Source organism: Phlebotomus papatasi, chromosome 3 (genome assembly GCF_024763615.1).
Source record: "Phlebotomus papatasi isolate M1 chromosome 3, Ppap_2.1, whole genome shotgun sequence".
Classification (NCBI taxonomy): Eukaryota; Metazoa; Arthropoda; class Insecta; order Diptera; family Psychodidae; genus Phlebotomus; species Phlebotomus papatasi.
Window position 1 is genome coordinate 79,238,167 of NC_077224.1, and position 13,981 is coordinate 79,252,147.

Below are 13,981 nucleotides of genomic sequence, written 5' to 3' on the forward strand. Positions count from 1 at the left end.
TAGAACACTTACCCTGTGATACTAAAGCTTAGAAATTCTATAAAAAAATTATCATTATATGTAGAACATTCTGCTAAAGCCGCTGCTGAAGCATAACATAGTTCCTCAAGTTAAGAGATTTTATCAGTTACATTTATTTATTCAAATCCCAATTTTCCTGCACATATTTAGCAGATGGCACTACCATCTGTGGAGAATATTAAATCTGCTACTTTCCACTTCTGCGCTGTTTTCAGTGTGATTGTCATTCCAGTAGCAGTAGAAACTTCCTGACCATTTTATTATCAATTTTCACGCCCAGAATCCTTCTAGATCTTACACCTGAGTGGCAGAATCTCATCACTGTATTGTTTTGTAGCACCCTAAGCATGTCCTACCTGTCGAATTTCACCAACGAAACGGGAAAGTCAATTCTAATGGACGTCCTGAAGACTGTGAATCTGGCTGAGAATTCCCAGAGGATTACAGAGGCAAAGGCTGTAGCCGGAAAGGAGATGATAGCTATGATGCAGCATGTCTTCCCAATTGTCATGCAAATCCAGATCGAAGTGATAAAAAATTACGGATTTGCAGGGAATCGCGAAGGATTGGTGCAGTTCTCTCAGCTCATCCGGGAAATTGAAGATCCGGACATATCCAAGCTCCGTTCACAAATCCGATCAATTTATTTGCCTCCCATTGCTATCAACACGACTAATGACATTCTCATCTAATTTTAAATGGGTCAATTGCCCAGAGACTGGAAACTTTTTGTAGCATCTTTTGATACCAACCGGAAATGTTTGCAATATTAAAAAAAAAGTAACTGCCATTAAATGTACACCAAAATTCATTTTGTATTTATCGATTAAAACTTATTCTTAAGTACAAACTATGCTTTTGCTCTCAACTGTGATCTTTAAAGAGTTTCCGTATTTAGGATTTTTTTACATAGTTTTTTTTATTCATTTTTTTTATTTTGTATCACATAGAAACACAATCGCTTCTCCATTATCAAAGAAAAGAAAAAGACATTCTATTTTTTGCATTATATCTCGTCCATTTTGCTTTGTGATGTGCTCACACAAAATTCCTGCTCTCCTTTGAATCTCTTCCAAGAGGTTAATTCGTTTGATTTTGTTGTCCTTCTCGCATTGTCCAGCACGGAGGATCATCTCCATTCTAAGCATCCAAGTCATTGACAAAGAGCACCTCACGATTCTGCAGTCCAGCGTCCGAGATTGTGGCATTGGAGTCTGTCCCTTTGGCTTCAGAGTACAAGACACGCTTCGGGAAATTTGTGGTGATCTCGAAACGATCCGGAGACGCAGGATGGCAGAAAATAAAGTTGTAGACATCCTGATAAAAAAAAAATAAATAAATCAGCGAAATTGCATTAAAATCTACTTCAAAAGAACGCAATCCGGAAGCCACCGGACCTTAATGGAATCTGCTCGGTAGAATCTCCTCTCTATTCGAGCTCCACTTGGTAGCTTGAAGACCACACTCGTAGTACCAGGAGCATCAGCTGGAGGTTCTGAAGGCACTTCTGAAGCCATATCAATTTTCAGGCGGGCAATATTCTGAGAAAAAATCTTCATAAATCACATAATCTGCCAATCCCTGGAAACAATGGCGAGCAATGGCTTACGAAGCAGACAGGAAGTCTTGGGAAACATAAAAATAAATAACCCAGGAGACGAGGAAGAACATCAACTTACATTGAAACTTTAAGCACAATATCTTGACATTTTTCTAGAATTGAAAGTATAGCATAGTCGCAAAGTAACAGACTGACACTAAAAAACCTCGATATCAAATCTCGGGTCCGACGCAATTTTGATCTTTTTTTTTTCATTTTAAAAAGTTATTTTAAATGATTCTTCATAGAAAATTTCACAAATGAAGAATTTAAAATATCGCAACTTTGATTTTTTTTATTCAATTGCGAAAAAAGGATTTTCGATAATTTTTATTTCACTTTCATTCTATCTAGGGTAAGTGTGCCAAATTCCGGCCAGCTTGCAATTTCGGCCACCTTTTTTGTTCCTCGAATTTCCATGAACTTATAGATTTTACGTACTCTAGAGATTATACAATGCAAAAGAATAACAAAAAATGTAGCTTCTACAAACGAGATGACGTGAAAAAGATATTTGAAGAATTCCCTAAGGGCAAAGAACTAGGAGAATGAAGGTGGCCGAAATAGGGCACCAAAGCTATGTCTATATTTTTATTCATTTTAAAATGTATTCAGAATGATTTTAGAGTAAATAAAGATGGTAAACTCTTTACAAGGTTCCAAGCAACATTCTTACAAAAGAAAGAATAAAAAAAATCAATTTGTATTTAAAATATTACATTTCAAACTTGAGACTTTGATGCTTGCATGCAACTATGCCGAAATTTGGCACACTTACCCTAAATTAAATCAAAATTTAAATTTACCTTCGACATGCCTTTCAGATCAAGAAAATTTCCATTACATATATTCATCTCACTCTTTCGCACTCAAATTTTAATTGAACCATTGCCGCTCTGAATATGGACAGGAAAGTGAGCGTGTATGATAGCCTACTGATGCGGTTTTGCGTTAGTGTGCGAGTTTTAGAATGCTCAGTTGTTTGCATACGGGATGCTCCCACATTTTCCTAGTTTTCCGCTAATTTCTTAAATTTTTGTGAAAAAATAACATTTAAATTACTTAAAACAAGTGATTTTTTAACATATAGTGATGAAAAATTAGTAAAAACAGTCCAAGAAATGGTTAAAATCGCTAAAAGAAACGAAACATAACCTAATTTTGAATTGTCAAATGGACTCCGATATTATACTTCGAAAATGGGTCTTAAAGTTATTAAATCGGGCTTCGAAATCGATAAAACTTGATTCTGTGATTCATGTGCAAGTAGTCTTCAGTGATTTTTACTCGAAATTAAGTCAATTTTTAATAGATACACGCTCACTTTCCTATCCATATTCAGAGCGGCAATGATTGAACTAAATTGGACTTTATAGTGATGTTCAAAAGAAGAAGAAGAGTGCGAAAGGAGGGATAGACATATGAAAAACGTTTAAGACAGCACAGAATGGGAATTTTGGTTTCAAACATTTTTCCTGACCTAAAATACGAGGTGGATGCAAAATCTAAAAATTGCTGTGCAAAATTAGGTTAAAAGTACTTTTCTTTCACAAAAACTTTTATGCCTCCGATATACCTTGTCTTTTATATCAGTATTTCTTTCTAAAAACATTCTTTCGGACTCAAAATTGGTCGGAACTAAATTTAATTTGGTGTGATGTTCAAAAGAAGAATAAGAAAAGTAATCAAGAAGGTGTTCCGGAACTATTAAAACCTAATTAACACAATTGCAATTCAAAGGCTAGAGTGACATGATAACTTATTTTCGATACTATCGACTGTCATTTCACGCCACGTTTCATTTGATGACTTTCTGCGTGTTTGAGCAAAGCCACAGATTTTTCCGAATTTGATGACTCGAGTCCCTTCTTGAGATACTTTACAGGCAATCTCGAAATGCGTGAAACTCGGGGTGCTTGCAAGTCGGAATGCGTGTATATTCAATTATGAGTTGAATTTTGGGGGTAATGGCTTCGGCACACCTTTTAGATCAGGAAAATTTCATGAAGTTGAAATTCGACTCACTTTCTTTCTCAGACGTTTTACATATGACTATGTTATTCTCTCGCACTCTTCTTCTTCTTTTGAACATCACACCAAATCCAATTTAGCTCAATCTAATTTAGAGAGCAAAAAAATGAGACACACATACGCAAAACGTGTAAGAAAAAAAAAGGGTTTCCAATTTCGACTTCATGAAATTTTCCTAATCTAAAAGGTTTGTTGAAGGCATAAAGAATCGCGTCACTGAGAGAAATCCGAAAAAGTTAAAATAATATTCCTGAAACGTTAATTTTACCCTGCAGTATTGATCCGAAATCGGTGTGAATATTATGCTTTCTAGATGTATTATAGGTTAAAGTTACCCTTTTCATGTTATTTTTACCCTTAATAAGGTGTAAAATTAACATTAAAAAATGTTGATATATTTTTTAACCTAAAGAGTGCTAAAGTTATGAGGAAAAAAAGTTAATCGCATCCCCGTTTTTTTTTCTCAGTGGTCGAATAAACTGTTCTTGTCAGTCGAAATGGATTAAATTGGCTCGACGCGATTCTTTGCCCCCAAAATTCAACACACAATCGAATTTTCACGCACTTTACTATCATCTTTCTGTCAGTTCCTTTACATTCTAGATATTTGGATTTAAATGAATAGTTTGCAAATTCTCAGAAATTTGTTCCAAAATTGCTGTATAAAATGGTTTCAATTCTGACACCAAAATCAAGATAAAAATTTCAAGCTGTCAAATATTTCCAAAATCAAGATTTCGTATTCTGACGCGAAGTATTTGTGGAACTTAAAATGCCTTAGATGAAAACCACCCGTCAAATCATTGCTCTACCTGCCGATTTTACTCGGAGGTTTTTTTGAATTTTAACGGTATATTCTAGTACATTCAGAGAAAATCTGCAGATTCTCGGCAGAATTTCTCCCTAGAAAATCTGCATAACCTCCATTACTTCACAAAAATATTGTTGATTTATGAAGAAACTGTAGAAGTTATAACTGTAGAAGTTATAAAGAAAATTGTATGCTCTGCTTAACAAGCATTACCGAGTAAAATATTGTTGATTTATGAAGAAACTGTAGAAGTTATAACTGTAGAAGTTATAAAGAAAATTGTATGCTCTGCTTAACAAGCATTACCGAGTACACATTTTAGATAAGTAAAAAAACTGCGAGCAAAAATACTAATTTCTTAAAAATCGCCAATCGAATGGATACAAAAACACGAAATTTTGGTCGACACTCTGTTTAAAGTTTTCACTTCACTTTTCTCTACTTGTAACACGGCGTCGCAGAATTCTTTATTTTATATAAACACCGTGATATCACTAAGAATAACTCTATAGAATTTTGCAAACTTCAGTGAAAAAATTTTCCATCTCTTCTGACACATCTTGTCTGGAAAGTCTGGAATGTAGAAAAAATCTACAGAATATCTACAGAAATTCGTCAGAGATTCGTCAGAAAATTTGCCGAAATATTCTGACGAATTTTGTCCCAAGCCCAAATAAAATTCGTAAGAATATCTACAGAATTTATCTGCAGATATTCTGTAGAGGTGTAGATTTTCTCTACAGAAATCTTAAAGATATCTGCAGATATTATTTGACGGGGCAAGATTTCAATATTTCCACACGTAACAAAACGTCACTTCTGTCATTTATCTCTGTTGAATTTGTTGAAATTTCGTCATATAAATTAGGAAAATTAATTATAGGACGTATTAAAGAATAAATGAGAGGCCATAAACGGGAGTACAGGAAGTGCAAACCAAACTTGTAACCTGTGACAATCCAAGAACTGCCATCCTCAGGGTGGCGTACTTCGCTATGTACATCTACACTGAGAAAAAACGGGGGTGTGATTAACTTTTTTTCTTCAGAACTTTAACACTTTTTAGGTGTAAAAATATATCAACATTTTTTAATGTGAATTTTACACTTTTTTTTACACTTAATACACCTAAAAAGCATAATATTTACACCGATTTCGGATCAATACTGCAGGGTAAAATAAACATTTCCGGAATGTTATTTTAACTTATTCGGATTTCTCTCAGTGTAGAAATACGTACCATTTCGATTAATACAAGCTCAAATATAGTATTTTTCAAAGTAATACTCTTTTTGTACCTTTTGTACCATCTCTTACAGAAATATTCCTATATTCCTCATCAATAGTCATTTCCATACGAAACTCTTCAAATTGTTTTTACACTGAGAGAAATCCGAATAAGTTAAAATAACACTCTGGAAATGTTAATTTTACCTTGCAGTATTGATCCAAAATCGGTGTAAATATTACCCGTTTTAGGTTATTGGGTGTTAAAGTTACCCTTTTCATGTTAATTTTACCCTTAAAAAGGTGTAAAATGAACATTACAAAATGTTGATCTAATTTTCACACCTAAAAAGTGTTAAATTTCTGAGGAAAAAATGTTAATCGTGCCCTCTTTCTTTTTCTCAGTGTATCTTGAAACTTCCAAGCACCTCCAAGAGGTTCTTTGAATTGGGGTAGAGTAAGCCCTTTTCGCCACCTTGAGGTCTTGTGCCCTTGTAATTCTTACAATTGTTGTCGAAATAAAAAGAAATTTTCTGTACAAGTGCTTTGAAGTATTGTCTCTCTAATGAACCAGGAGACTTTTCGGGAATTTTTGGGCATCTACTTGAAAAAATACATTTCCTGCAACAATGCGTGTTTCAGTACTTTTCGCCACTTTGTAAACACTTTTTCGCCACTGTGTAAGCACTTTTTCGCCACTTGTTTTTGATTGATTTTTAAGAAACAGAAGCTTTCGAAAACCCGCAAAAGTACATTGCACAGTACTTTTCTTATTCAACACCTATATTAGACAATTATTAGAGTATTTCGAATGATTTTTTGCACATTTTTTGTTTGCGACAAAAATCGTTTGACAGTTACGTCTGTTTCAACTACATTCCGCAAGGTGCGCCACTTGTAAAATGCTTGGAAAAATGAGTGGCGAAAAGTACTTACACAACCGAAAAAAGTAAGCCCTATTTCACCACATCCGTATTTTTTTATTTTTTTGGAAAACATTATTAAATAATGATATTAGAGCGAAGCTTAGTTAATAACAAAGTGACTTTCAGTGAAAAAATATCAAATACAGTACTGCAAAAACATAAAATATTGCAAGACAATTTGTCTGAGCGTTGACAAGTTTATTAAGAACTCCATATTTTTTTGGTGACTGTTCACCTTGTCGACAATTTCTTCAATTAACTTGCAAATAATCTAGTCGGTGGAGCACCAGTTATGGTTTTCTGATCCGTTGGACTAGAGGTTATGAAGTAATAGTTATGTCGTAGTTCCATGAGCTCATAATTCCCTGAAAAAGTGATTTTTTTGTAGGTGGCGAAAAAGTGCTTACTGGCGAAAAAGTACTGACTCAACCCTATTTTAAGAAAACAAGAAATTTGACGTCTTGATATCTTGAAATATTGTTTTCAGAATTGCAAATTTTGGTATCCACATCAAAGACTTTGTGTCTTGGATTTCAAGATTCCAAGAATCAAGATAGATTTGACATCTTGATCTTGATTTTTTGATTTCAGAATACCAAGATCTTGAATTTTCTTGATTTTGATCTCAGTCAGAATTGAAGCCAATGTCTCATTTTTGTTCCAAATCGAATTTACATACAATCCGGGTTTTGTTCACGTCAAGAATCTCACCTACAATACGCTGATCTAGGCTTATCACTAGCTTTCTCTTGCTTCGCCATTGCTTAAAAATAAGTAAACTTACATTTTTGCGCTCCACTTCAGCCTGCTTCTCAGCCTCGATGGCTTGTTGTCGCCTCAGTTGCTCTTCTTTCTCCTCCTGCTTCCGTCGCTCCTTCTCTTGATCCGCCTTCAGGGATTGCTCGTATGCTTCATCCTGCTGCTTCCGCAGTGACTGTGTCAGACTCCGTTCCAATCGATCCGCCCTCGCTTGACTCAAGTACACCTCATTATCCGTAACAACAGTCTGAAGGCGTCGTAGGAGCTCCTCTGCACTACAGTCTCCCTCCATGCGTCCCATAATAATCATCTTGTTCCACCTCATTCCTACCACCACCATTATTGGATAGGTTCGGGCATTGATAGAGTGTGAGACACGATAGCCTTCCGGTGAGGCAATATCGCAGGCCCAGAAGAGCATATTGCGATTTATGTAGGCAATGACCTGAGAATCAGACAAGGCATTTCGACAGAAACTATCTGCCTCGGACTTGCCCTCGGAATGTAGGTAGACCAAGAGGAATTTTAGCTCTCGCTTGGCATCATTGAGTGCTTGAGCGTAGGTGCCATGGTAGAAGACTGGATGGACGGGATACTTTTCCTTGTAGACATCGATAAAACTGAGTACATCCCGAAGGGGATCTGTAACGATACGCTCGTTGCTCTTGAAGAGATTGAGGAATGCCATAACCAGGGAGGACACTGTATTGTAGCAGAAACTGAACACGTTGTTGATGAAATAGCTGATGAGGCCCGTGAAACCGGACGGTGGGCTGTTTGAGCTGGAGGCGGACGAGAAGACATGCTGCAAGTACCTGTCATTTATCACCTGAGGCGGTCGGGATTCTGTTGCGTACACCGAAGGACGACCTTCGCGAATATTCAGTTGCTCCTGAATAGCAACCTCCAGGTCCCACTAAATAGAAAATACTCAGTATTCAGGCTTTACAAACCTATAGAAAATTCTTGTCCCAAAAAGGTTTCTCCATCAAGCAATAAACTGTTTTCTTGTTGAAATTTGGAGTTTAGGGGCTTTATATCAGATCTTAGGTAACTTCAGGTTGCTTTCTTTAGGTTCAAGTAAATCTAGCAATGACAGTTCGGTTTTTAAATGGAGATTTTAAAGGATTTCAACAAAAACTTTGGAAGAATCTCATCAAAGAATGTCTTTTTGACGTTCCTCCCTAAGGTCCCTAGTTCCCTAGGCCTGTAACCCGTGTCTGTGCAATATTCCAGGGGATATGTTGCTAGACTTTTGTTATCGGGACAGGCCTTTTTCTTTTTACAACGAACTAACTTAAATCGATTATTAAAATATTTCTTTCTGGGTAGCAAAATTAAATCTACACCTAACTTTCGTAATCAATTTTTCTCAGTGTATTATGTTTCAATTGTGTTTCATTTGCATTTCTGCACTTTATCCCATTAAAATTAATGCAATTTTGTATTGAGAAACCCCTCGGGATCTGACCAGAATCTTACCATGTGACGTGTGAGGACATCCCGACAGACACTGATGTCCTCAATCCCCGTGAAATCCTGAAACTGCAACACCATCTCCATCTGGTTATTGGAAAGGCCCTCTCGCTCCATTTTTTTCCCAGCCAAAAAAAAAATTTGTTCCTCACAAAAACTGCTCCAATTAAACTGTGAAATTTCGCTCCCACAAGTAGAATCAGCCCACAATTTTCACACACCCTTTTCCGCCTTCCTGCCTGCACGAAATCACTTGAAACGTTTGTCACTGGCTTCAGTACAGTTCTCTCACAGGATTTACCACTAAAATAACACACATATTTCACTGGAGGACGTGGAAAATGCAACAAAAAGCGAAGCACAAAATGAAAAGGCAAAATTTTCCTCAGAAAATGTCAACGCGACAGCGACAGTCGATGTTTTTCATCGAGGGAACCCTATAAAATATTTTGGAATAGGATAGGGTGGTGGACTGTCGTACGACACAGCTGAGTGAACTCCTCCTCGTCTTCCACATTTCTCTATTTTTTAAATTTTTACGGCTGTCGGATTGGAATCGTTTCACAAAGCAAAGTGAATTTAATAAAATTTCTGAGAAAATAGCCATGGTTTAGGTTTAAAAACTCTCGTGATAAGCGTTATATTACTTGCAGCAATACAAAATCTTCTTCATTTTCTGCTAAGCTACTCTATTACTAATTTCTTTCTGGCACTTCCTAACAGTTTTAGTTATTAAAAATAACAACTAATAGTAAAAGCCTTTTCCTTATTTAAATCTTCATTATCTTTCAAATAATTTTTTTTTTAATTTTTGAAATACTAAAAACAATGATTTCGCTGGCTTGCTAATAGCATGTTTTCCAACGTTCACTTATGTCCTCCTCCTAGGCACACTTAGGACTTTAGCCGAGAGCCGGCTTAACGTATTTATAATCAAAAATAAGATAAGGCTAAATTCCTATCACTTACCTACTAACTAAACTAAACCGTGTCTCGAATTAAGCCGAGAGACGAATTTAGTCAGAAACTTATGGAAATGTAATCCAATCATTATTTTGATTAAATATTTAATTACGTTAAACTGTCCTTTGGCTTAATTCGTAAGTGTCTTTAGGGCATTATGTGACTTTATAGTAATCGACGAAATTACAGAAAAGGCCAATTATTAAATTAAATTAGGGCGATTATTAAATTATAATACCCAGAAATGCTTCGGTTATAAGTCAATTAAAAAAAGCAAAGAAGTTTAATTTTGTTTAAAAAATAACAGTAAGAAATAATAACTCCTTAATAATTTTTTTTAATAATTCTGATCACTACTGAATTATGATCAGTTCGGAATCAGGAGTAAATGTCTCCCGAAGGGAAACTAATTTTAAGTTAACTTAAATTAGATTACCGTTGTTTTAAAAGAAGTTAGTGAAGTTAGTATTCAGTAATAAAAAGAATTTTTAGTACAGAGTAACATATTTTATAATTTCCATAAAAAACAGTATCAATTATTATTATTAATCGTGTCGGAATACTTTTTACAGAATCCGCTAAGTCCATGTGTAGACCGCCCAGAAGCGCCTTCCCCGTGATGTGAATGCTTCTTCCATGCTCTCGGAGTTTTTTGGGCAGAGGCGGTGCATTTTTATTAAGTTATATCACAGTGAAAATGTCTTTTTCTAAACATTCAGACCTTTGCACCGGGTGGGACTCAAACTCACAACTGTGAGAGTCGAGCCAGAGATCTCATCCGCCCAAGAACCAACGGTCTTGGCTATTGTGCCACTGAGACCCCCACAGTATCAATGTTAGATATCCAAAAAAGTAATTTCTTATCAAAATTAATAAAATTATTTAGCGGACAAACTTGAAAAAGAAAAGTATAGAGTTCATGAGTTAGAGTACTTATCACTACGACTGGGAAGATTTTCAATATTTTCACTGCTTTTGGTTAAATGTAAAATTCAACGAAAATGCCTAACTTTGAAGTGGTTTTGCAGAATTTTTCCATTACTCGTCAGAGAAAATATTATAACTAGGGTAACGTGGTACAAGTTGGACAGTGGTACAAGTTGGATAATGGTACAATTTGGACAGGGCTTTTTGTCTTGATAAATTTAGTACTTCATTTTTATTTGTATATTTTTAATGCTCTAATTTTATAATTCAGTTCCTTGTGCTTAAAAACAGATTTTGTATTGTATTTATCAAGAATAAAGCCATGTCCAACTTGTACCGGCGAATTGTCCAACTTGTAACACTAATTCCAAATTATATCACTTTACCCTACTCACTAGTTCAATATTGTTACAAATTTGAAGGGGGTGATATCCCACACTCCGGAAATTGTATGCCAAAGACGACGGATAGTGAACTCAAAGAAGGGATTAACTTAACTAACTTCTTCACTTCAATTTATTTAAATTAATTCAACATTTTTCTATAAACTTTTCAATAAATTTTCATGTGGTACATTTATAAATTCAATTTTTCTCCTCTCTGGCAAGCGCCAATCTCCTCCTCCTCTCTCGGCGCTTCTGTGACGCCGTTTTCCTCCTCATACCCGTTCTCTCCAACGCTCTAAGGGTTAACAGGACCCTCAGGTCTGGTAATGAGACGGGGATCCCGGGCTGCTTCGGTGGGTTCCAAGGGGATCTCCCTCTCAAACTCCCGGAGTTGGAGGCCGAACGGAGTCTTTCTACGATCTCCCGACGCTTGGCAAGGGGGGGCTTCTGGGACGCCGGCGACTGACACCAATCGCGCTGGTTGTCCCTCTGATGCCGCCTTCTGCAAATTACTGTGGAGCAGACGGTATTTGGCCCTTTCCCAGTCCGAGAGAAGCGGGGAGAACTGGAAACAGGTGTCGCATGAGGTTCCTCTGGTTCCTTCCTTAAATGGTCTGTTGTCTTCACCTTCGTCATCTGAAGAGGGCCAGCACTCTTCCAAAGAAGAAGATGGAGAGGGGCCCGACCAACCGACCTGAGCTACCTCACTCAAGAGCGCACTTGAGGGGCTTTCTTCAGCGAGTGTCGTTACTTCGGGGGGTAAAACCACCTGCCACGAAGCTCTTGGGGTTCTGGCTTCTTCCTCCTTCAACAAACACCTTTCGAACTCTTCCCCTGGGAAATCCGGTGACGGGGGAAATCCCAGATCTTCCTCTCGTATCAAAGCAGCCACTTGGCGACGACGCTCCTCTGCAGCCTTTTTCCTCTCTGCAGCTCTCACCGTTCCTGCTGGTAATGCCAATTGGGCTCTTCGAACTGCCTGAAGGCGACGCCGTTCTCGACGTCGACTGGCTGGAGTGGTCTTCCCAACCTTTTTATGGAAGGTGGGATACAGGAGGTGTCCGTTTGGTCCGTTCTTTCCGGATGTTATGGGGGGCTCCCTGGGAGCTTCCACCTGCTCTGCTATGGGCTTGTATTCCTCCAACGTGATGAACAATGTGATCTCCAGTAAGGACAGAGCCTTAATACTTCACCAGCCTGCTAGAACACAGAGATGCCCCACGCTGCTCTGGAGTGAGAAGGATGGGGTGACTAATTGCCAGCAATCCTCTTATTCTGATAACGGGGCTTGCAAAGCCACACACCATCAATTTCAGTGGAGAGAGCGGGGCAACTATGTCGTTTGCCAACACACTCTGTCCTGCCTGATCGACGGAGCCAAACAATCAATCGACACTCTTCCACTTTTGGGATAACGGGCTTCCAGAAGCCTCACAGAGAGAGAGAGAGAGGGGCAATATTTCACCTGCACAATCTCGTGAGGGAAAGGGGCAACTATTTGCCTTCACACTTCCGTACTGAAGAGGGAAGGGGGGAGAACGGGGCGATTAATTTGCCTCACAGTCTAGTATCAAAAAAATAGTCTTCAGAAAGACTCGAGCAATCGATCTTCATGCTTTCGCACAGAAGCCAATTCTGCAGATTTCAATTTTGGCCTTACACTTTAGGCCCCATGTATTTGTGGCGCTCGCATGAATTTTAGCTTAAGATAAAACAATTTTATCTTAAGCTAAAATTGATTAATTTTATAACGATTTCAGGTGGAGAACGACTATCCCTACATTAATTTTCCACCAGTAAGCACGCAGCATCTTTCACCCTCTTATTTGGCGCGAATAATTATAAAAAAACTAATTATTCGCAACAATTTTTTATGTTATTTTTTAATGTAAAAATTTATTTATCATTTTAAAACCTAAATTGAAAAATCACGTAGAATACCAAGTTAGCATAAAATTCCCAGTGCACATATTCAACAAAAAGCAAATATTCAATTGTTTTTCGTTTCACGAGACCCTCAGAAAATTTATAGAACTCTTACAGTGCATGTACGTACAGTACCATATAGTCTACTCGTATACAGTGTAAAATGCGAAAGCAGTGTGCAAAATTTTCTACAAAAAGAAAAAGTTAATAAAACTCTCTCCACGTGAGTGTTATTACTTAAGCATAAAATAGAAAATTAATCTTGAAATTATGTTTTAAACTTAAAATTGAAGTAAAACGGCATTTTGGTCTTTTTTTTTAAGTATTATGCATTATAAATAAAACCAAAAATTTCAAGAATTTCGGACATTTCTTTTTCCTAAAAAAATCGCGAGTCATATTCAACCTCTAGCCTCTTCAAGATACACTCTCAATTACAATTAATAAAAAAAATATTCGTAACATTTTAATTAAAAATTGTTTTCTTTTGTAGTATTATTTTGCCTTTTCATCCTTTTCCTTACAATCGGATTACACGTCATATCGTTCATTCAGAATAAGAAACGAATAACTGGCAGTAGGCAAATTTTACAGGATAGCGATTTGAAGCTGAGATTTTACATGCATAATATAGAATTTTTGAGATTTAAAAACCCTATAACTTTGAAAATTTTATCTTTTAAGTATAATAATCACAGGGAAGGTAGAGGGTCAAGAAGCATCCAAAAAGCGAATGAAACGATTTTTGTAAAAAATCGAGTTGTTCGACATATATTCTGACAAGCCGATATGCAAATTGAGTAATTTCGAATTATTTATTTCACTTTAGTCTTTCAAGTGCTTGGGAAGCATGGAAATACACTTTGTTGTTCTTTTCTTACTTCATGGAAAGTCATGCAAAGTTTTTCCTTAAAATTATGGGCGGAAA

General features: G+C 36.8%; 2 protein-coding genes across 2 annotated transcripts; one reads left to right on the plus strand and one right to left on the minus strand.

Annotated features, from left to right (window-relative positions):
• The first annotated feature begins 231 nt into the window (after window positions 1–231).
• On the plus strand, window positions 232–871 carry LOC129805909 (protein C10). The gene has a single exon (XM_055854154.1). The coding sequence runs from the start codon at window positions 369–371 to the stop codon at window positions 711–713; it is 345 nt and encodes a 114-aa protein (XP_055710129.1). The 5' UTR covers window positions 232–368; the 3' UTR covers window positions 714–871.
• Window positions 812–9,279, minus strand: LOC129805908 (FAS-associated factor 2). The gene is made up of 4 exons (XM_055854153.1): window positions 8,858–9,279; window positions 7,401–8,291; window positions 1,419–1,562; window positions 812–1,338 (listed from the first exon to the last, which is right to left on the minus strand). The coding sequence occupies exons 1-4, from the start codon at window positions 8,966–8,968 to the stop codon at window positions 1,162–1,164; spliced, it is 1,323 nt and encodes a 440-aa protein (XP_055710128.1). The 5' UTR covers window positions 8,969–9,279; the 3' UTR covers window positions 812–1,161.
• Between the last annotated feature and the right edge of the window lie 4,702 nt (window positions 9,280–13,981).

Coding starts and splice junctions, on each gene's coding strand:
- LOC129805909 (XM_055854154.1), top strand. CDS start 369: ATGTCCTACCTGTCGAATTTCACCAACGAAACGGGAAAGTCAATTCTA.
- LOC129805908 (XM_055854153.1), bottom strand. CDS start 8,968: ATGGAGCGAGAGGGCCTTTCCAATAACCAGATGGAGATGGTGTTGCAG. Junction 1,563..7,400: donor CTGAAGTGGAGCGCAAAAAT/GTAAGTTTACTT, acceptor ATTTTTTCTCAG/AATATTGCCCGCCTGAAAAT. Junction 1,339..1,418: donor ACCGAGCAGATTCCATTAAG/GTCCGGTGGCTT, acceptor TTTTTTTATCAG/GATGTCTACAACTTTATTTT.